At 41.1% G+C, this 24,542-nt stretch overlaps 1 protein-coding gene across 1 annotated transcript in view; it reads right to left on the reverse strand.

Annotated features, from left to right (window-relative positions):
• CPVL (carboxypeptidase vitellogenic like) overlaps positions 1 to 22,124 on the reverse strand; it is a 101,252-nt gene extending 79,128 nt beyond the window's left edge. Inside the window, 1 exon segment of the mRNA XM_065883857.1 lies at positions 22,007 to 22,124. Within this exon segment, the coding sequence (XP_065739929.1) occupies positions 22,007 to 22,124 (118 nt within the window).
• Positions 22,125 to 24,542: the final 2,418 nt, after the last annotated feature.

A 24,542-nucleotide genomic window follows, 5' to 3' on the forward strand; every position in this document is an offset into this window, starting at 1 on the left:
AAAACTCCACGCACACATCTTCTTACTCTGATGAGCCAACCAACCTGTGAACTAATACTACCCTTATCTGGAACGAAATGCAAAAGTCAGATGCTGGAAAAGAAAGGTTCACATGTACATTGCAAAAAGTTAGTTATAACACAGCCTGTGGACTTCTGTAATATGCTGTGACATCACAATGTCATGACATATAACAATAGTCATGTCGATAATAATGGCATAAAGTTATTATGTGATAATTCCTTGGGTGATATATTCAGCTCTCAGTTGTGAGAATGAAACCCTTCTCCCACTCGCTACCCCCCCATTTAGGAAAGAATAAAAGTAAATGAAGACACCCTGAACAAAACCACACTGCAAAACTTAGGATCAAATGAAGTAAGAAACAACTGCTTTACTTCATTTACAGATTTACAAAATTCAGGACTTTTAAAGTACTTATTATTTTGAAACTATAATTCAAGAGTGTATGAAACAAGAGAGAGAATGTGTTTATTTTTGTCCAAATTTTGAAAAATTTTACTTAAAGCTTTTCATATTATAAAGAAAGTACTTATTCTTAATTTTTTTCCAAAGAGGGTATAAAAAAATTCCCCCTTGCCCCACCAATCCTATTCCCTAGAGATGATCATAGAAATATTTACTCTTCCAGATTTTTCTCTATACCCCACCTCACCTCCCCACATGTACATATACACGTATCTTACAGATGTTACATATGCGATATACATAAGCACTTTTTTTTTTCAAAAATAGAATCAGGCTATACATAATATTCTGTATTTGCTGTATTCACTTAACAACATGTTGTGGAAATATCTTCGTATCAGTACATATTATCATTTGGCTGAATAGTCCGACACTCTGAATTTACGACAATGTATTAATTCATTTAACATATAACATGAACAGGCATTAGTCTAGGGCTGGGGATTCAGACCAGCTCCACTCATGGACAGGAAGGATACTTAATAATTAAGAGCATAGGTTTTGGCACCAGACTGCCAGGGTATGAATTCTAATTATGTGATTTTAGAGCTGTGTGACCTTGGGCAAGTTACTTAACGTCTCTGTGTCTCAGTGTCTTCTGCTTGAAAATAATAATAATAATGTCTATCGTACAGGATTGCTGTGCAGATTCAGAGTTAATATACGCCCAGCAATTGAACAGCTCCTGACATGTCTACTTAAGTGTTAGCTCTGATTACTTTTCTGGTAAGGTGGGAAGACAGGTAATAAAAAAGCAGGTGATATGAAAGAGCAATGGAGAGACGTTAGATTGAACACTTAAAGAAGTCCTCTGGTGATGGGCTAACATTTGAGCTGAGACCGGAAAGGTGAGTAATCCCCTATTGATAAAAATTTATATATTTAATTAAAAAGAAAATAAAATCTCTACTAATGACATATAAGTCAGAGTAGTGTAGCAACAACTGATGATCAAAAAGAAGGGACATGGAAATTCTAAATATAAAAGAAGGGACAAAGGAATCATAAATAGTTAAGTGAGAAGTCTTTCTAACAACAGAAGGGTGGGCACGCAGGTCCCACAAATCTGCCCTCTTCTTGGTGAGCAAGAAACTATGGCTTTGCCTCAGAAGGCCTTTCAATTCTTCTGGTGACCCCTGGTGGCCAATTCATGAACTTGGACATTCCTCCCTCAGGGTTTGTTCCTAAAGGAACAGCCCAGAAGGAGGCAGGTTATCTATTGTTTTTTAGATCCCTACTGAAGTAAATTTCAGTCTCTCACATTAGCACATTCCATTATTTATTCACTATGATAGTGAAAAAATCTACCCTATGCCTTAATAGATTGTCATTCGAAGTAAGTAAAACATTTATTTGGCTTAACATTCTGTACTTAAAGAGATTCTTAGAAACACCCAGCTTTTTCCTTTCTCCTTGCTTCTAAGTGAGCGTAGAGGAGACTCTATATGGGAACACTAATGAAATGAAACCAGTACTCAACCCTCCTGCCCTACTGCTTCCCACGTGGGTAGCATCCCCTTATGTTCTGAGTCTTCCTTTTCATCCCTGCTCCCCATCAAACTATACCCATCTTCGTTCCGCCCTCCCAGGCCCTCCTCTACATCACGTGGTAGAGAAAACCTTCTACTCAGGCCTTACACATAATCAATGAAGTAGTACAGTCATACATCAGGGCCAGGGGAGCACTAAACACTTGCCAATTTCAGTACTCTCAGGTAACAACATTGTATTTTACACAGAGGACTTGCTGGAGTAACTCTAGGGAATCTTAGATACCCAACAAGTATTGGGGCAATATTTTCTGCCAATGCCTAGGGCTGGGTACATATTCTAGCCACCCTCTTCCTGAACCCCCAACAAGGAACACCACACTCTGTAAGAGAAAACAGCAACTTAACCACTATAGACCCAAATCAATGTACCACTTAAAATAAGAAGTGCAATTAGTATATTAATTAAGGCCCCCTTCACACTTCTATATGCAGAAGCTGATCATTTTTGGTTTAAGTAATGTGTTCTGTCATAATGGAAGTCATTAGTACCCCAAGTAAATGTCTTGAAATTCCCCCGAGTATGTTTGAATGGACTCCCATTTTGCCACACAGATCCCAGTTCAGCTGCTACACTAATGGTATTAATCAAGACAGAGCTTTTTATTTAAAGCAATTGTTTTTGTGCCTAGAATTGTTAACTAGGTACCTAACAACATTTTTTAATAGTATTTTAAAATTAATTTATTTATTTTTGGTTGTTTTCGGTCTCCATTGTTGCACGCGGGCTTTCTCTAGTTGCGTCGAGCAGGGTCTACTCTTCGTTGCAGTGCACAGGCTTCTCATTGCAGTGGCTTCTCTTGTTGCAGAGCATGGGCTCTAGGCACGTGGGCTTCAGTAGTTGTGGTCCACGGGCTTGGTTGCTCCGCAGCATGTGGGATCTTCCCGGACCAGGGATTGAACCCGTGTCCCCTGCATTGGCAGGTGGATTCTTAACCACTGTGCCACCAGAGAAGTCTCCCTAATAACATTTAAATTCTACATACATACTCCCAACACATGCAAACAACTTGCTTAAGACATTCAGTGCTTTTCAGGGGAATTTTACTAACAGTGGTTGGTTTCGACCACTCACTTAAAACTTCCTATACAATGATTGTTGCCACTGCACTATCATACAGACAACTAACTTTTCCAAACTTTTTTCTGTTTCTGAAGCCTCCTTACATCACTCCCAAGCTCCCACTGACTCTCAACAAGCTTTGAATTGTCTCATTAATTTGAGCCAACTCACATCCCACTAGAATTCTCTTTACCTTTCTCCTCATTAACATTTCTACCTGGCTCTCATTCCTTCATGAGATAACTCTGGCTTCTCTGTGCCTCCTTCAAGAAAGTTGGACATTAGAAGGAATGAGGTGAGGGTGTTAGAGAAAAGGCCTGACTTTCCTTTCTTAATGCATAGAAAGAAATTGCTGAAAAGGTTGCTTTCTTCTCCATGTTAAAATTTCATTTCTCAGGGCTTCCCTGGTGGCGCAGTGGTTGACAGTCTGCCTGCCGATGCAGGAGACGTGGGTTCATGCCCCGGTCCAGGAGGATCCCACATGCCATGGAGCAGCTAGGCCCGTGAGCCATGGCCGCTGAGCCTGCGCGTCTGGAGCCTGTGCTCTGCAACGGGAGAGGCCACAACAGTGAGAGGCCCGCGATCCCAAAAAAGAAAAAAAAAAAATTGTCATTTCTCAAAGGGAATTAGGCATGCAAAGGTTTCTTCAAAGATTGGATATATCTATGGATGGGATAATCTGTAATTTATCTTTTTTAGCTACTTTCTTTTTGATTTGTCTCACTCCACCTACCTTCTACTTTTCTAGGTCTCTGATGCCATTAGTACATAGCAAAGAGAAGATAAACAGTGAAAGTTAAGAAGATAAATGTCTGTGACCTCCACATCTTTACTGTTACTAGTGGATCTGTAGTCATCCGTGGTAGACATATTTTAAGAGATCTGTCCAGACCACATTTCCTTCTCTAAGAATTGACTCTCCATTCACCAATGGAAAGAGCCCATTAGCCATGTTTATTATCACATGACCCAGCAACCTCAGCCTCAGCTGATTGGACCAAGAAAGAACACCTGACCCAAACTGGGCCAATCACACTTTGCCCCCAGGAGAAGTGCCAGTTAATCTCTGTTGATTGTACAATCCAAGGACAGATAGGCTTGGAAACTGTAGGGTAGCCATCTTCTGCCAAATGCCTGTAGAAGCAAAGCACACTGATCTGTAACGAAGCACAGATGAGTGACCCACTGGTCTCGACAGAATAAGGCTGAGACAGAAAGACTGGCTGCCCTGGCTCCTGACGCCTTCTCAGCAAACACACAGTAAATTTTTCTATTTTTTTAACTACTATTTTTTCAACCCGGAAACACTGACCTTCAATTCTGTTACAAGTTCTAGTGTTTGCCCTGGCCTCCATCAGCCATGAGTATCATATCCAGCCCAGGGCAAGAGTAGGGGCAGAATGCCAGAGGGGTCTGCTTCCCCCCGAGCCACTTCCTCAGTGTTCGCCAAATGCCAGCATGCTAGGTAGGCTTCCTGTGTCCACCAAGGAACAGGGAGATTTTAACATAAAGGGGTATTCATTATAATGGGAGAATAACCATAAATATATAAAGAGAACTCTAAAGTGTATCCTGGGCTGAGGGAGAATGTCCACGGATGGACAAACTCATAAGGTGGGGCGCGGCCCTTCCCAAGGCTACGGTCCAGACCTTGTTGGGTAGCTGAGAAGTTCACTGAGGTGCCCAGGCAAAGTTGGCCAACAAACCCTGGGCAAGTAGGAAAGGCCTCCTGGACAGTGGGCTGTGGTGGCAGGGCCGGGAGTGCAGAGGAAGTCAGGATGTTGGGAGCCTCCTTCCTTGAACGAAGGCACAAAACCAGGAGTGCACGGTGTCCACGTCAGGAGGGCTGTGGGAAGCCACTCTCCGGGATGCAGGTGGTCCAGGCTGGTGAGAGGGTGCCAGAGAAAGCTGGGCTGTAGGAAGCCTGCTCGCTGGCAAGACCTGGGATCAATGGTGTCTATCTTGCGAGGGCCATAGTCAGGTGGTCACTGGGACAGAGTCCAGACTGTAAGCTTGCTGAGGGTCTTCGCGGTCTGGGTGCCCAGCTAAGGCAGAGCGCCACTGGTTGTCCCTCCACACACACTGCTGACAGACTGAGAAAGCAAAATGCAGGACAAGGGGCCAGGAAAAGAAGCCAATTTCCTCCTGCAATGTCCCTCCAGCACCCTCTACTGTCAAAGCTTAATATCGTGTTCACTGAAAATTCAATACACGTTAAGTTGATCAGTTATTATTTGAACATAGGGAGTATAAGAAAATACGTTTGGAGATTACATTAGAGAAAAATGCAGGAACCAGTCCATAAGGAATCTGGTGTGTTTAATAAAGTTGTTTAAAAATTTAAAATAGATTATACTTGTTCGTAGAAACCAATCTGGAAAGCATAAAACAGACAGAAAAAACAAGTTTTTTTAATCCTCCTAGCCTAAAATCATTGTGAACATTTTGATAGCATTTGTATTCTTGCTTTTACATTATGATTTAATATGTAAATAAATTTGCTTTTGTCTTCAAAAAAAAAATCGTGTTTGCTTTATAGGAAAAATACTTAAAACTCTAGTACTGTGGAGCAGGTAAGAGGGTAGAACTGGAGCCGAGAGGCAAAAAACACAAAAAACAAAAAAAAAGTACAAAAAACACAAAAGTGCACACGCAAACACACACACAACCAAAAGAAAACTGGTACAGTAGTCACCACTCCAGAAGTTCTAGATGTCACAAGATATCACAAACATAGCCCAAAAGTACATGACAAGAGGCTCTACGAGCTATCTAATGCTGCATAACACGTCTCTAAAATTTAGGGGCTGAAGACAATAATAATCACTTATTATCTCTCTTGCTTTCTGTGGGACAGGGATTTGGGGCTATCTGGCTGGACAATTATGGCTCAGGGTCTCTCATGAGGTTGTAGTCAAGATATCAACCAGGGCTGCAAGTTGTCTGAAGGCCTGACTCCAATGTTGACTGGAGGGTGGAGGCCTCACTTCCTCTCCAGAAGAGTTTGTCCATATGGCTGTTTTAGCATCCTTCCAGCATGGCATCTGGCTTCCCTCAGAGCGAGTGGTCCAAAACACCAAGGCAGAAGCAGCATTGTTCTTAATGGTCCAGGCTTGGAAGTCACACACCATCATTTCTGCTATTAATGTGTGGGTCACTAAGGCCAGCCTTGATTCAGTATGGAAGGGGACTACACAGGAGAACACATACCAAGAAATGAAGATCACTGGGGACTCTCTTGAAGGCCAGTTACCACAGAGGCCACAAATTCAAGAGTTCATTCACAAACCAGAGTTCTCGGATGCTTTTATAACTTTGGTTGCACATTAAGGGATGTTTTGTAGGCAAGCCGACTAAAACTGTAGATACCACAGAATGTAAGACTGGGAAGGGACCTTAGGAATCAACTTTAACATCTTTATTTCTCTATGAGAAAATGGGGGCTCAGAGAGTATAAATGCCCTGTCCCAAGTTATATAGTGAGGAACCGCAGACCTGCAACTAGAATCCCAGTTTCCTGACCTCTAGTTCTCTCTTCCTAAATTCAAGTGCACGGACAACTGCACTGGAATCACTGTGGAGCTTGATAGAAATACTGATCCCTGGGCCCTCTCCAGATCAAATGAATCAGAATCTCTGCTGGGAGAGACTGCACACTGAGCTGGGGAATCTGTCATATTTGTAAAGCTCCACAGGTATGTCTGATGAGCTGTAGCAAATTTGGGAACTACTGCTCTCTACCACCCTGACTGTTACTGAAGCAGTCCAGACACGCAGAGGAGGGAGTGAACTGATTTTGTGCAGAGGCCCCGTGGAGCCTGATTCCATGTCTGCACTCCCTGGGTGGGCTTTTCTACTGGCTTCCAGGGACCCCTGGGGACCTGCTCTCCTGCTCCCAGAGAGAATGCCTTCTGCTTTGGCCATGTGCATCAGAGTGGCTCACTGCCCCTGCACCGCACTGTGGATTTATGGACCTGGACCGTGTTGCTGGATATTTTTTTCCAATGAAAAGGATGCTAATATCAAAAAATAATAATCCATATGTCTTTTTATATTCGTGAACATGAAAAATCCCAATTTCACTTTGTAATTTCCTTACCCAGTAACAATTAATCCACATTCTTGGCTGGCATCCAACTCCTTCCAATTTGGAATTGCTCCTTATCTCTTGCTTCTTTAACCTCCCCAATTGTGTCTGATTTTGTTCTGTAGAGTATTTGTATTAATACGAGGAAAACTAACAATAATGATGATGATGATGATAATGACATAATAGCAGCCACTCTACTTACTATGCATCTATTTTTATTTTATTAATATTTTTTAACATCTTTATTGGAGTGTAATTGCTTTACAATGGTGTGTGTTTCTGCTTTATAACAAAGTGAATCAGTTATACATATACATATGTTCCCATATCTCTTCCCTCTTGCATCTCTCTCCCTCCCACCCTCCCTATCCCACCCCTCTAGGTGGTCACAAAGCACAGAGCTGATCTCCCTGTGCTATGTGGCTGCTTCCCACTAGCTATCTATTTTACGTTTGTTAGTGTATATATGTCCATGCCTCTCTCTCGCCCTGTCACAGCTCACCCTTCCCCCTCCCCATATCCACAAGTCCGCTCTCCAGTAGGTCTGTGTCTTTATTCCTGTCTTACCCCTAGGTTCTTCATGACATTTTTTTTTCTTAAATTCCATATATATGTGTTACCATACGGTATTTGTCTTTCTCTTTCTGACTTACTTCACTCTGTATGACAGACTCTAGGTCCATCCACCTCATTACAAATAGCTCAATTTCATTTCTTTTTATGGCTGAGTAATATTCCATTGTATATATGTGCCACATCTTCATTATCCATTCATCTGATGATGGACACTTAGTTTGTTTCCATCTCCGGGCTATTGTAAATAGAGCTGCAATGAACATTTTGGTACATGACTCTTTTTGAATTACAGTTTTCTCAGGGTATATGCCCAGTAGTGGGATTGCTGTATCATATGGTAGTTCTATTTGTAGTTTTTTAAGGAACCTCCATACTGTTCTCCATAGTGGCTGTACCAATTCACATTCCCACCAGCAGTGCAAGAGGGTTCCCTTTTCTCCACACCCTCTCCAGCATTTATTGTTTCTAGATTTTTTGATGATGGCCATTCTGACTGGTGTGAGATGATATCTCATTGTAGTTTTGAACTGCATTTCTCTAATGATGTTAAGCATTCTTTCATGTGTTTGTTGGCAGTCTGTATATCTTCTTTGGAGAAATGTCTATTTAGGTCTTCTGCCCATTTTTGGATTGGGTTGTTTGTTTTTTTTTTTGTTACTGACCTGCATGAGCTGCTTATAAATTTTGGAGATTAATCCTTTGTCAGTCGCTTCATTTGAAAATATTTTCTCCCATTATGAGGGTTGCCTTTTGGTCTTTTTTATGGTTTCCTTTGCTGTGCAAAAGCTTTGAAGTTTCATTAGGACCCATTTGCTTATTTTTGTTTTTATTTCCATTTCTCTAGGAGGTGGGTCAAAAAGGATCTTGCCGTGATTTATGTCATAGAGTGTTCTGCCTATGTTTTCCTATAAGACTTTGATAGCTTCTAGCCTTACATTTAGGTCTTTAATCCATCTTGAGCTTATTTTTGTGTATGGTGTTAGGGAGTGATCTAATCTCATACTTTTACACATACCTGTCCAGTTTTCCCAGCACCACATATTGAAGAGGCTGTCCTTTCTCCACTGTACATTCCTGCCTCCTTTATCAAAGATAAGGTAACCATATGTGCGTGGGTTTATCTCTGGGCTTTCTATCCTGTTCCATTGATCTATCTTTCTGTTTTTGTGCCAGTACCATAGTGTCTTGATTACTGTAGCTTTGTAGTATAGTCTGAAGTCAGGGAGCCTGATTCCTCCAGCTCCGTTTTTTGTTCTCAAGATTGCTTTGGGTATTCAGGGTCTTTTGTGTTTCCATACAAATTGTGAAATTTTTTGCTCTAGTTCTGTGAAAAATGCCAGTGGTAGTTTGATAGGGATTGCATTGAATCTGTAGATTGTTTTGGGTAGTAGAGTCATTTTCACAATGTTGATTCTTCCAATCCAAGAACATGGTATATCTCTCCATCTATTTGTATCATCTTTAATTTCTTTCATCAGTGTCTTATAATTTTCTGCATAGAGGTCTTTTATCTCCTTAGGTAGGTTTATTCCTAGATATTTTGTTCTTTTTGTTGCAATGGTAAATGGGAGTGTTTTCTTGATTTCACTTTCAGATTTTTCATCATTAGTGTATAGGAATGCCAGAGATTTCTATGCATTAATTTTGTATCCTGCTACTTTACCAAATTCATTGATTAGCTCTAGTAGTTTTCTCGTAGCATCTTTAGGATTCTCTATGTATAGTATCATGTCATCTACAAATAGTGACAGCTTTACTTCTTCTTTTCCGATTTGGATTCCTTTCATTTCCTTTTCTTCTCTGATTGCTGTGGCTAAAACTTCCAAAACTATGTTGAATAAGAGTGGTGAGAGTGGGCAACCTTGTCTTCTTCCTGATCTTAGTGGAAATGCTTTCAGTTTTTCACCATTGAGGACGATGTTGGCTGTGGGTTTGTCATATACGCCTTTATTATGTTGAGGAAAGTTCCCTCTATGCCTACTTTCTGCAGGGTTTTTATCATAAACGGGTGTTGAATTTTGTCGAAAGCTTTCTCTGCATGTATTGAGATGACCATATGGTTTTTCTCCTTCAATTTGTTAATATGGTGTATCACATTGATTGATTTGCATATATTGAAGAATCCTTGCATTCCTGGAATAAACCCCACTTGATCATGGTGTATGATCCTTTTAGTGTGCTGTTGGATTCTGTTTGCTCGTATTTTGTTGAGGATTTTTGCATCTATGTTCATCAGTGATATTGGCCTGTAGTTTTCTTTCTTTGTGACATCCTTGTCTGGTTTTGGTATCAAGGTGATGGTGGCCTCGCAGAATGAGTTTGGGAGTGTTGCTCCCTCTGCTATATTTTGCAAGAGTTTGAGAAGGATAGGTGTTAGCTCTTCTCTAAATGTTTGATAGAATTCGCCTGTGAAGCCATCTGGTCCTGGGCTTTTGTTTGTTGGAAGATTTTTAATCACAGTTTCAATTTCAGTGCTTGTGATTGGTCTGTTCATATTTTCTATTTCTTCCTGATTCAGTCTTGGCAGGTTGTGCATTTCTAAGAATTTGTCAATTTCTTCTAGGTTGTCCATTTTATTGGCATAGAGTTGCTTGTAGTAATCTCTCATGATCTTTTGTATTTCTGTAGTGTCAGTTGTTACTTCTCCTTTTTCATTTCTAATTCTGTTGATTTGAGTCTTCTCTCTTTTTTTCTTGATGAGTCTGGCTAATGGTTTATCAATTTTGTTTATCTTCTCAAAGAACCAGCTTTTAGTTTTGTTGATCTTTGCTATCGTTTCCTTCATTTCTTTTTCATTTATTTCTGATCTGATCCTTATGATTTCTTTCCTTCTGCTAACTTTGGGGTTTTTTTGTTCTTCTTTCTCTCTTACTATGTATCTAATAGCAACTCTACTTACTATGTATCTGACACCATTCTGAGACTTTATCATATTATCTCATTTCTCTCAAAGCCATTGTTCAGAAGGTATTTTGATTCTCATTTTAAAACAAGGAAACCAATGCTCAGAGAAGTTAAGAATGTGCCCAAGGAAGGTCACATTTGGCATAAGGAGTGGAGGCAAGGTTTTATCCAAGCCTGACTAACTCAAGAGCTATACTTTTCACAGCTGTTATCTATTGCCTTTCATGACTAGTTTTCTCAGGATCAACATGGGATGATCAAGAGCAAAGATTTCTCCACCAGAGACCTCATTTTAAAATCTAATTCTGCCCATTTCTAGTTGAGTAACTTGGGGCTAATTATCTAATCTCTGTAATCCTCTTCATCTGTAAAATGAGGCCAGTAATTCCCTCCTCATGTGGCTTTAGTACGGTCTTAAGAAGAAAATGCAGAGTGCTTTATTAGCACATAGTCAACGTTCAGTTAAGAACAGCTATTTTAATTGCTGACATTTTTATTGGCTTCATTGTACTTTTTTTTTTATAAATTTATTTATTTATTTTGGGCTGAGTTAGGTCTTTGTTGCTGCACGCGGGCTTTCTCTAGTTGTGGCGAGCAGGGGCTACTCTTCATTGCGGTGCATGGGCTTCTCACTGCGGTGACTTCTCTTGTTGCAGAGCATGGGCTCTAGGCATGCGGGCTTCAGCTGTTGTGGCTCGTGGGTTCTAGAGCACAGGCTCAGTAGTTGTGGTGCGTGGGCTTAGTTGCTCCGTGGCATGTGGGATCTTCCTGGACCGGGGATTGAACCGGTGTCCCCTGCATTGACAGGTGGATTCTTAACCACTGAGCCACCAGGAAGCCCTTCATTGTATTTTTTATTCCATGCAAAATGCCTATTCATTTCTCTTGTAGATTGCGTCCCTAACTGCAGACCAATTTCAAGTTCTGGAACCCATTATGCACTGATTTGTATACAATAACAGGGGAGCCTCACAGAAATAACAGGAAAAGAAAATTAATTTCAGAAACAGCAGTCCAAAAAAATACTCAGAGGATATGACAAGTGTGGCATTCTTCCTGGGTTTTCCATTTTCTCTACCTTCAGTTTTTTTAAGGGGTCCCTTCTCTCCTGATGATCATATCAGCTGCTTCCCTGTGACAGGCAACGAACTAGTATTTCTGCCAAATGAAAGGAACTCTCTCCCATCTCGGTGACCACTGCTTCTCCTTCTCGCATGCTTTATCTCCTTCACCTAAACTTGTCTGGTCCATAATTTACAGCCTGACTGGCTCCGCAGGAATGGTTGCCTTGAGGCCTTGGAGACCTAACTGTGCGTGTGGGCTCCCCTGTAAGGAGGTCTTGGAAAGATCTATCCCAGCTGCCATGTGGTGACACCTAGTACCGTCTGTGGTGACAGCTGTCAATGGTACCATCTTTTCATCTCTGCCTCTTCCTGAAGCTCAGTCTATCACTTCCAACAGAATACTATGTGCTTAAGCTCCCATCTTCTTTCCTGCTGTGGTGGTGTGGTTTTTATGTCTTAAGCATCTTCTTTCCTGCTGTGGTGGTGTGGTTTTTATGTCTTCTGGGATCATCTTAGAACGTATTTAGGGCTATAATTCTGGGCCCAGAAGAACATAATCTGGTCAGGGGGTGCATAGGTAGGTCTTCATTTAATTAAAAGGGGGGCCCCAATAGCACAGTTATTGTTTACTGCAGGGGGTTTCAGTCTGGAAACCAGGAGTGGGTACAGCAGACCCTAAGCCCACTTCCCTGACTAGCTTTATAGTCCCAGAGAATCACCAATATCCTAGATAAAGCTGTTCACCTCTCAGAGGCAACCTAAAAGGGAAAAGACTGGGTCTTTGTTTGGTTTTCATTTGATCACTTCCTTCAACATTAATTGCTGTTTTCACAAATCTGGATCATTACTAAAAAAAAGTCACCATGTAGAAGTCAATGGGGAACTTACTGGTATCATAACCAGCCACCGAAGCAGAAGAGAGAGTAAGGAATCGGGTTTGGCAGGGCTGGGGTGGAGGTGGGAAGAGGCAGAGGGTGCAGTGGAGGTGGAGCCCCGGCAGGACTTAGAGGAACATGAAGCAGGATTAGGAGTGCTGACCCCACAGGCTGCACTCGCCGCCTCGGCCCTCCATTCTAGCCCTCACCCTAGGCGGATGAGTGGGACAACGTACCACCTCTATTGGGGTTTGCCTGCTCTAGGTGTTTCCAATAAAAGAACTGTGGGCCACTTTGGGGCCAGGAGCACTGAATCCAGGGTGGTAGCCTGTAGGCTAGAGTGATGGTTTCTCAAGTGTGGTCCACCTGCTAATTCTACAACTTGCTGGCCTCTCCCAGTTTACAAGTCAGAATCTCTGGAGGAACGTGAAGATCATTCCTAAGTACAATAAAATGTGAGGATCACTGAGAGAGAACATACTGCAAATCACTAATCCAGGTAAAATTTTCAAGTATCCATTTTGCACAGAATAACGGCCTCCAAAGATGTCACATCCAAAACCCCAGAATGTGTGAATATGTTAAGCTACGCGGTAAAGGGGAATTAAGGTTGCAGATGGAATTAAGGTTGCTAGTCAACTGACATTAAAACAGGGAGAGTATCCTGGATTATCCAAGTGGGCCCAAAGTAATCCCAAGGGTCCTTAAATGAAGAGGGAGGCAAAAGACAAGAGGCACGGAAGGTTATATGCGTATGGAGTCGGCCAGAGTGATGCAATGTAAGAAGGAGTCAACTCACTGATGTTGGCTTTGGAGATAGAAAAAGGAGCCATTAGCCAAGGAATGCCAGCAGCCTCTAGAAACTGCAAAAGGCAAGGACATGCATTCTCCCCTGGAGCCTCCAGAAGGACCACAGCCCGGCTGACACCTTGATTTTAGGCCAGCGAGACCGGTGTTGGACTTCTAACTTCCAGAACTGTGAAATACAAAATCTGTGTTGTTTAAGCCACTAAATTTGTGCAAATTTGTACAATAGCCATAGAAAACTAATATAACTCCTATTCATGATAAATGCCTGTATTCATGATAAATGCCTGTATTCAATGATATGGATAGATGTGATATCACAAACCATACAGTATGGTTTCTGAAAGGCATGGAGTTTAAGGGACTTCCAAGAACATGAAGAAAATTTCCACCTGTTAGAAACAGGTCATCTTTCTAGGCTTAATTTATCTCCTCAAGATAGCTGTGCTGGATATTGGGATATTTACTTGGTTGCTTCTGAAGATCCAGTCTCTGCTCTGTGCCCTGGTTGGCAGATCTCTATGGACCAGACTCCCTTGCCCTTTGTTTTCCAGCTGGGTTCCCCCAATGGGAGGTACCAGCAGGAGAGTCTAGAGGTCACTCAGGTACCAGCCTTGCACTTGTACAACCCTGAGAGTGAGTCTCTCCTTAAATTTTGTGCTCTAGGCACCTTACTTGCCTCACTCAACAGTAACAATGAGGAAGAAATAGGTAAGGGGTCCAGGAGAAGCCTTCCCAGAGTGGGTGACAGCCTGAAAACTGCTATGAGCTCCAACTATAAAGTATCTAGAATTCCTCCCCATTTCTTATATGCCTCCTTCCACCCACAACTACCTGGTGAACTGTCAGAGGCTATGGTTGAGAAAGTAGAAATGAAAAATCAAAAAAATATGATCCAACAGTACCAAGAGAAGCAATTTAGTTCAAGCAATTTACCCAGTCATTACATATGCAATGCTGTTATATGCAAATCACATGCAAATATAAATACTACCCTCCATAGGAGGGTAAACATTGTTTGTTTTCTCTGGCTTCTAACGCAAATTCAATCTGTAAAATAAAAATAGAAAACTACCCTCTGTTGGGATAAAATTTGTTTATGCATCTCACTACCTCTTACAATAACCCCAATAGTATCCATAAGCCTAAAGTAATTTGTTCCTGCTGAAGAACTGTGTGACCTTGATGTGAGCTAAACAGAATTGCTAAAGTACAAGCATATACGAACCTGTGTCTGTATGGATGTGAGAAGGTAAATAGCCCCCTCATCCAGGAAGCCATCCTGGGTCACTGGTCCTCCCCACCCCTCCCCTAAAGGCCCACAGAGTGAGTTCAATTCTCTCTCCTCTGTATCCCCACAGAGCACTACTCAGTAAATGGGTATTGGATGCATGAAGGAGTGAGTGTAAGAATGATAATTGGCACAGCAAAATCCATAGACAGAGCAGCCAAATAAGACTACAATTGACTAAATTTAAACAGGCTTAGACATGCATCACCTGTGAACTTCAGGAATCTCCCCACTCCTTGTCCTTCCTTGGCTCCCCAAGGCCCAACCCTGCCCTCAAGTATTTTTAGAACAAAACAACAAAAAGATAGGAAGAAGACTGTGGCAGGAAGAAGGTGGCAGCATTAATATTCTGAACAAGGCTGCAAGGAATTTAAAAGCCGGACCTCCCCCACTAACGTTTGTTTCCTGCACATAAACAGGAACACCACGCAGAGTCACTGCACTTATTTTTAGAAAAAAAAAAATCTAAAAGATTTAAAAGAAAAGAAAAGCACCCTTAGGTTGGTTGTAGACCAATGTTTCTACCTGAAGCAACAGAGTCAGCTCTTGAGCATCAGTGTCCTGTGAGGGCGCTGTTGCGGGCCTACCTGAGCTGGAAAGAACCAGAAGAAAAGGCTGCTGTTGTAAGTCTTATTCACAGTGATGTAGCCGGAATAACTCGTCAAATTCCATCCTGGGAAAGGAGCCACCGAGCTCAACCGTCTTCCTAGGGGGGGAAAACATTTACCCGAGGATTAGACAAATAATAAATACGGGGTGAGCCATCTCCATCTTGGCCAGACTTCTCCCAGAGGCCAGGTCTGGAATGAAGTGATCAGAAAGGCTACAAGGGGATTGGTATAAAGGTGTTTACTGGTAGCAACTTCCAGCCTGCCCTGGCCAGTTCCACATATTCAAAATTCACCATTCAGCCAAGGGCAAGTGACATTTTAAACCTTTTTTTTTTTGGTTCATACCTTATGAGCTATAATAAGAATTTTTTTAAGAAGAAAAGAAAATCACCTATCCTTAGCTCCACTCTAAAGAGTAAACCAAGGTGTTCACATGGGGCCACCTGGAAGGCCAAGGCAGGATAAAGTCACCTAACCCCAAAAGGTGGGGCGGGGGAGGAGTGAAAGAGAAATAACAGCTAAGGAGCTCTCAGCCTGGGGGAGGCCTGTGTTCTCCACACTCTCCTTGTGGTGAAAGCAAAGGGCCTGCCACTTCCACTAAGGGAAATGGACCAGGCATGTGGGGAGTAAGAATGACTGGGGCCGGCTGGGGAGGGTGGGGAGAGACAGGCAGTGAGACTATGGGTGATCACGTGGCTACTCAGAAGGAGACAAATAGGACAAGGGGCAGCTGTAGAGGGCAGAGGTCCTGGTTTTCTAAGGGCAGCAAAAGGACAGGGACAGGGGGGAGGAAAGAGGGAATGCTCAGAGAGGTGAAGCGCCCAGGAGTAAACAATACTACTATCAATAGAACTGGGAACACCTACAAGGCCATTATACCAAGGGCTTTACATTACGTGGTAGGTATAATTAGTATCTCCACTTTACAGATGAGAAAGCTGAAGCATAGAGAGGTTAAGTAACTTGCCCGAGGTCACACAGCTAGCAACGGAGAGCTGGGATTTAAACCCAGAAGTCGGGCTGCGGAGTTAGCCCCTGCCCCTACCCTGCTACACTGCATCTCGGCTAGAGAGTTAGTCAAAAGGTATGAGAAGCAGGGAATGGAGGGGGAAGCAGTGATTAGGAAAGGAGTGGAGAAGGGACAGTAAACAGGTAGGAAGCAGGGTGTGGTGGGGAAGTTTGGGTGAAGAAGAGTCCTTTAGGGGGAACAAAGCAAGTGTCCCCAATAAAAACAAAATTGTTCAAGAAAAGCTACTTAAGTCTGAGACTTATTAAGTTGGAGACTGTTTAGTAGACAGTAGGTAAGGAAGCTATGATCCTACTCATGTGTCACCAACTAAAGATGTCTTCAGTGGGGTACCAGAGCCCATGGGCCCTGGAGTGCTAATTGACATCTCTTCCCAACTCGGCGTTCAGTGACAGCACAGATAGGATGCAGGAAGCCATGGTGTCAATGTGGATACTGATTTGTCCCCCCTGGGCTTTGTGTGAGGATCAAATGAAAACATGCATATGACCCTTGAGCACAGAGATGGACATAAAATAAGGGCTTAGGCAAAGAGAGGGATGATTCTCATTAGCCTGTGGGCCACCTCAAGAATAGCCTAGAAGACTTTGCCTTTTTGGGGCTCAGTCCAGTTCCCCCAGGAAAGATTGTTTATTCCAACCTCTTTACCTCTTCGCCATTCTCTTCCCAATGAGATCTATCCCTCTCCACCAAAAAAAAAAAAAAAAAAAAAAGGCAAAGAACAAAGAAAGATTTTAAGGAAAAGAAAAGGGATATGTTTTGGGGAAAGTGGTATGTGCCTGCCCTTCCCGTCCCCCGTCCCCCACCCTTCCCTCTTCCCATCTTTGCTTCCACTCTCAATTAGCCCACAGAAAGATCACCTCCAGGGCTGGGCAGCCTTTAAAACACTTCTTTTGGCCTTTTTTTTTTTTTTTATTGAGGTGTAATTGACATACAACATGGTATTAGTTTCAGATATATTTAACATGATTGAATATTTGTATATGTTGTGAAATGATCACCACAATAAATCTAGTTAACATCTGTCATCACACACAGCTACAAATTTTTTTCTTGTGATGAGGACTTTTAAGCTCTACTCTCTTAGCAACTTTCAAATAGCAAGACAGTATTATCAACTACAGTTACCATGCTGTGCATTACATCCCTGAAACTTATGTCTTTTGTAGCTGGCAGTTTGTACCTAAAACACTTTTGAAATATTTTTCACAAAACTATTAATCTTCTCAAAATCCAACAGAGATCCCCCCCAAAAAGGAGGGCAGAGAACCAAAGGCTGAAGCATTGGGAATAAGTGAGATGTGAATCCCAGAGGGCTAAGTGAGCACTTGAGAAAGACAGAGAAAAATGAGAAAGGTCAAAGTAGAATGAGAAAAAGAGAAAACATATAACAGAAAGGAGCTGGAGGGAATGGACTGTGGGAGATGGGGTGATTGAATCTATCTCTCTCTCTGAGACCAGCACAACACAAGGTCTGCTGGCCTGCTCTGAAAATGACTCAGATGCTTACTCAGTCCTTCCTTTCTGAGCATTGTAAAGCTGTTTCTCTGCTGCCTTGTACTGACTGGGGTTTACTTTCTACCTTCCCTCCTAGATCAGGGGCTATTGGGAAGCAGGGAATTTGTCTTGTTTATCTTTGTACCTCCAGGGACACAGTATGCTGGTTTATACACTTAAGACGTTCAATACACATTTTTTAATGAATAAATGTGAATGAACTAAAACATGACACACTGGCAATGCACTAGGATTAGCTTACTTCTACAAAAACCTCCTAAGGCAGGCAGGCCTTATTAAGATCTCAAGAAATTTAGAAAGACTTTTCTCTGCCCCACAAAAAAGTGTTTCATCCTGTTTTAAATTTCCTTTAACTAAACCCCAGTAAAATAAAAGTTTTTTCAACTAAATTGATTTTTTGCATTTTCAAATGTCCCCGTTCATCCTTCTAGAATCTATTAATGGAATGTGGAAAATAAACTCCCAAGATGGAGGAGTTTCTTTCTTCCTGGAACCGTGACTCATAATACAAATGTTGAAAACAGTTGAAAAAAGGAAAAAGGTTTTCTTTGAAGCGACTTCACTTCCTACTTGTTATTTACTGTGCTTGTGATAGAAACACTTTCAAAAAGATTAGAGTATGACCAAAGAAGGGCTTGAACCAGTTAATCAGGTACTTCATATTTGCAAAGACTTGCATCATAATCAGGATGGACAGGACACTACCAGGCTGTAAGTAATAATAAATTAAGACCTAATAGCAAAATATTCTTTAAAGTTGGTGAAAAAGCAGTGTCTGGAAACATGCTAAAACTGGCCTCCTACATTCATTTTGTTTCAGAGAGTGAGGATTTATTCTAGCTGCAGAGAAAGCAAACATGCAATTACAGTAACATAAAACTAAGCCAGTTAGTTTATGTTGGAGATTTTTTAAAAAATTAAAATTTCCCTTGTCTTTTTGTGAATTACTGTTTATCTCAAAAATGTTCCATTACGATATTAAGACTCATGTTCCTAAGATTCTGACAGACTTGATAAACAAAAGGGATTCAGCGGAGTGAGCTGACCATCTGTCCAGAGCTTCCTGAACTTTCAGTAAAGCGGATGATTACAATTATCCTTAATTGTGTTGTCAGGACTGCAGTTGAATACCCAGATGTACCTGATTTTGGATTAGTCATTTAAAATTCTGTTCAAAGATTTTTGACAGAACTTTAGAAAGTGACATTACACCAGATTTAATATTTTAAATGTTGTCACTCATCAGATGGTGATCTATCAGGCTTAGCACAAAAAAGGACAGAAGATAAAACTATCTCCCTCAGAATCTTTCTTTACTACTGCTGACACCCATGACCGTGAAATGCTTGTAGGCGAGAAATCCAGGAATGGGAGGGATGTGGACAATCTCTCAGGCAGATTTCTCTGTATTCTTTGCACTTGTTCTACCAGATGTAGGATTCAGAGACACCATAGCCACGTTGCCTTAATGCTCTGTTTAAGCTGTCTTACTCAGTATGCACAGGCCCTTTCTTATTTGCCCAAATCTTACCCTACACCCTCAAGTCTGGTCACAGCGGTTCATACCTCAGGCTCTGGAGTCAGCAGAAATAGGTTTTAATTCCAGATCTGCCACTTACTACCTTTAAATAGTCCTGGGCAAGACACCTAATTCCTCTGGGCTTTAGTTTTCTCATTCGTAAAATGGGAACAATAAGTATTCATTTTTCATTAGAGTTGCTATAAGGATTAAAAGAGCTAATTTGTATAAAGCATAACTTCTGAAACATAGGTCTCAAATTTAAATTCTACAAATATTTATTAGTGCCTATTACATACAGCTGCTGTGCCAGGTACTCGGGATACAATTACTACTAAATGTTAGCTATTTATTGATATTATCCTTACTACTACTACCACTACTACCACTACTACTGCTACTACTTTCTATCTGGATTATGCCAACCAACAGGGATAGCTTCCTTCTAAAAATTTCCAGCACGCCTTCCTCAAATGTAATACTTTAGAACTTTAGTATGCATTGCCTGATTCCTTAATTGTTTCATGTGTGTGCATCTGGTCACTCCAAAAGAGGACAAGCTTCTTAAACAAAGGAAAATAAATTATAGCAGGCGAATTACAGAGCGCAAGTCAGAAAATTTGGGTCTTAGACTCATCTCTACTACTATTACTTATGTCCCCTTGGGCAAGTCATGTAAAATATTTGAGTCTCAAATTCCTCATCTGTGAATTGGCAGGGTTTGGTTATGAGTATTTAACTCCTTTTCAGCTCCAAATGAAATGATTTGCTTTGATTTACTGTGAATAAACATAATCTAAGTCATCAGTATCCATGGAAGCCAAAAGGAAGGCATATGATCCAGTTTGGTGGATTTGGGTTAATGATATTTTGCCTCTTCATTTATGCCTAGTGATATCAGCCTATGCCATTGGGCTGCCATCTTTTCATGACTTTTCTACACCAAGCAAAAACGAGTCTTAAAAAAAAAGACTACACAGCCTCACTACATTATCACTGACTATATTATCGAAGTTTTTCATCTTTTCTTAGAAAAGAGATGGTGAAACATGGAGCCAATGTATATTTCAGACAAAGATATATGAGCAGGACTCCAATGCACCCTTAAGAGGGGAGAATAGGGCTTCCCTGGTGGCACAGTGGTTGAGAGTGTGCCTGCCGATGCAGGGGACACGGGTTCGTGCCCCGGTCCGGGAAGATCCCACATGCCGCGGAGCGACTGGGCCCGTGAGCCGTGGCCGCTGAGCATGCGCGTCCGGAGCCTGTGCTCCGCAACGGGAGAGGCCACAACAGTGAGAGGCCCGCGTACCGCAAAAAAAAAAAAGGGGGGGGGAGAATATTTTGGTTTTAAATCAAACCGAAGACAAAAGTGATGACAGCCTATTGACTATGAGAACTAAAGAAAAGTTGCTTTATTTTAAACTTCCATACAGAGTATGTACATTTATTTTAGATCTTTAAAATGATCATTTCCCTAAAATTTCCAGTTTCAGCTCCACATTCCCATGAAATCTACCAACTTATCAGCCTCACAAGCATTAACTCTGCCTTCCCACCTGTGACTAGGGATAAACTCCGAAGCAAACACCAAGATCTCCATCCATGGATTCTCATCTCCTTCAAGAAAATGTTCCACAGCAGACATCCCACCCCAATCTACTTTCCCCTCTCTACTGGACTATTTCCATCATTACCTCCTACCCTCCGTAACTCTCTTCCTGACCCTTCCTGACTCCATAACTCCCTCCAGCCACCACCCCATTTCTCTGCTCCCTTTTACAAACAGCTCTGCCTATATACCAGTTTATAGTTCAGGAGTGTCCTGAGGTCCAGAAAGATTACATAATTGATCCTACACAGTGATTTACCTAAGCATGAAGAAGCATTAAGGGCAGAGGCACGTCATAATTTTTAGTCTCTGATGACATCAGAAGATACTTTTTTTGTATTAATAATAGAAAAACCCACAAACTCTAAATAAAAGCCATCAGCAAACACTAATATTTAGAGAGCAATTTACAGGTTATAAAGAGTTTTCACATGTATTTCCTCATATGATTCTTTTAACATCCCTGAGACTTGGGTGGGTTGTTTTTTCTCCATCTTATTAATGAGGAAACTGAGTCCTAGGATGTTAAGTCAACTTACCAGGCAAAGGGGCCCAGCACAGTGGCTGTGAGCTTAGGCTTTGGAATGAAGCTATCGGGGTGTGAATCCTGCATCTACCAGCTGGTGTCTGTATGACTCTGGCAAGTAACTTCATCTCCTTCTGCTTTAGTTTTCTTGTGTGTAAAACAGATGCACTTCCTGGCTTGCTGCGATTCTAAAATGATTTTTATATCAAATGCTTGGAAGCAGTAACTGACATGTAGTAACCAATTGTAGACAGGCCCTATATTAGTTTTATAAATAGATATGCAGGGACTCAACCACTGGTTAATCTGACCCTGATGAACTTTCATTTTAGCTCTAAACTCTGATACTATATGACACCAAATCATTAATATTTGAAATAAAACAATTGAGTAAAATACTAGAATGTATTTTGGATCCTGTGAGACAACTGCTAAAAAAAAAACCAACTGTTGAAACTATACCAGAAGGTAAGTTTCTGATTTAAACTTACCTTCTGCAAACTTCCCAGCTTCAATATAAGGAGTTAGAAATAATGGCTGTCCTGGATCTCCTTTATGTGGTGTGGAAACATGCGCGTTTCTGTATAAGGAGTGAAACAGCCCATCACCACCAGGGCTGAGCACCAACAGGGCCAGCAAAGCAAGCGCCTTCCACATGGCACCAACCGTCTGTCTAGACCTAGGATGGAAACAATAACATTCCACAAATAAATACAGAGTAAAAATTTACCAATCCCCTTTACACGCAAGACATTCATTTAGTTACTCAAAGAAAAATATATATAAAGCTCTTTGCTAAGTACCTTAGATACAACCTAAATAAGAAAGACCCAATCCTTGCTCACCCTGAAATTAACAGTCTAATGGAAGGCTATTCAAGGGATTTACAATGCAACTAAAGAAACGATTTATATTTCTAAAACTGTGGTCTGGAAAGTAAATTTGATGAAGGATTACATGAAGCATCAAGACAACAGGGACTCTGTAAATAGATCATGAAATGAGTGGGAGAGACAGTCATCTGCTACAGGCAGAGGACTGAGAACACATTTCAGGCCCAGAGAACCTAGGAAGGCCTTACCAAGGTCGGAGGTGAATAAAAGGTGGGTGGAACTCAGCTAGGCAGAAGAAATGGGGAAGGCATCATTGGTAGGAGGCACAGCTTGAGAAAAGGTGAGACCTGAGCTGTCCCTGGGCATTTTGCATGTGATTTCTGGTCACGTTTCTATCTCTTACAAATCACTAAACTCTGCATCCAAGAACAAAAAAGAAAGAGACAGGGAGGGTCCTACAACAATTTTCAGGCCCCTGCCCCTATAGCTAGCTGACAAATGAACTCAAGAGTTAGACTTCACACTTTATTAACACAAAGCTTTCCAAGGATCTTCCACTCTGATGTTTGCTTAGAGTATTCATCTGAGCCGATAATAATAATGGCGTAAAGTTTTACGGTGATTTCTCTAAACTTGTAAACACATAAACTGTATTTACAATGGGCTTTCCCATGTATTTTTAGCTGATTTGAACATCCTAATAAATCAAGCAGGAAAGCAAGGATTATTATCATCCATCTTAGACAAAGAAAACTTGACTCAAAGGAGTGCCTTATCCATGGACATCAAAGTAGAGAAATGGGAACTCGTATGCAATCAGGGCCGGGACCCCGGTAAGGTGAGTCTGAGTGCAGATGCAGGGTGCGAACTAGTCTTTTTTAAAATTTTGAGACTTTGTCTATCGTGGGGTTTTTTTGTACTATTTTTGATTTTTTTCAAGTATTGCATTAAAATACTATTTATCTTGATTACTGAGTTTTTTGGCACTCTTAAATTTTATATCCAAGGCAGGCACCTCACTTGCTTCCCCTTAATCCTGACTCTGCTAAGTATTACAATGCCTACATCAGTGCTATTACATTACTCTGCACTGCGGCTAGTTAAATACTCTGCTCACTCAGATTTCTGGATGCAAAAAGAAATATACAATTTATGCGAATATAATGTCCGCTTTTGACTGTTTAGTGCTTTAAAATACAAAGCCACTAAAATGCCTTAAAAACTCAAAATGTGTAGAAATCTATTAATCACATGCTCATCACAACCCAACTTGGCATAATAGGAAAATATTGCTTGCAGAAAATTTAAAAAGCTTTTCAGCCACATTTCCCCAATAAGATAAAAGTTTATAATTATAATTTGATTGAATACATAATCCTTGTCAAGTCTTTCATGGTTAACTTAATAGAACCTCCCAGACTTAATGTAAACAAGCCCAACCAAATAGAGTATGTAGCTAAAAAATGCTTTTCTCTATCATTTACTATAATAAGGAACAAAATGAATTTAGAAACTAAATTTAGGTTCCCAAGAAGCCCAAGGGTAATTTAATGATCACTATGGCACTGATAATACATTTTTTTTTAATTATGAGAACTTGTTATGCTAACGTTTTACCAACAGCTACTTTCAAGGAATGCTTGAATCAACAATCTTACTCTCTAACAGGTTCGCAGGGAAAAAAAAAATCTGTGGTATCAGAAACATGTTGGAAGAAGCTCTTCCATTAAAAGGTCTTTTCCCGTGGGCAGAAACAAGAAACTAATCATACCACCTAATTTCTCAATCTTTTTGCTGCAAACATCCAGCCCCCGTTAACGGAAGTCATTAATATTAAAATAACCAGGGTAGTTACAGCACTTCTTCTGTAAGCAGATGTTGACTCAAAGATGTTAAAGACAGAAAGGTAAAACCAGTCTCGTTTTAACTGACATAAATCTAACACATAAAAGTAAGAGTTGGGTCAATTTAGGAGCTCCCATTGACATTTAATCAAATAACTATTAGAGTCATGGCTTCCCATGTAGGTGAATTAAAGCAACAACATACTTCATTTCACTGTTTCATTTAATAGTCAGAATTCCCAAACTGCACTTAGCTGTCATCTCTCCTAATGAAAACGAAAGCCATATCATGAACGGAGAAGTGTTTCTTTTTTTTTAACATCTTTTACAAATGTTTTTGCATATC

This window comes from Phocoena phocoena, chromosome 9 (assembly GCF_963924675.1).
Source record: "Phocoena phocoena chromosome 9, mPhoPho1.1, whole genome shotgun sequence".
NCBI lineage: Eukaryota > Metazoa > Chordata > Mammalia > Artiodactyla > Phocoenidae > Phocoena > Phocoena phocoena.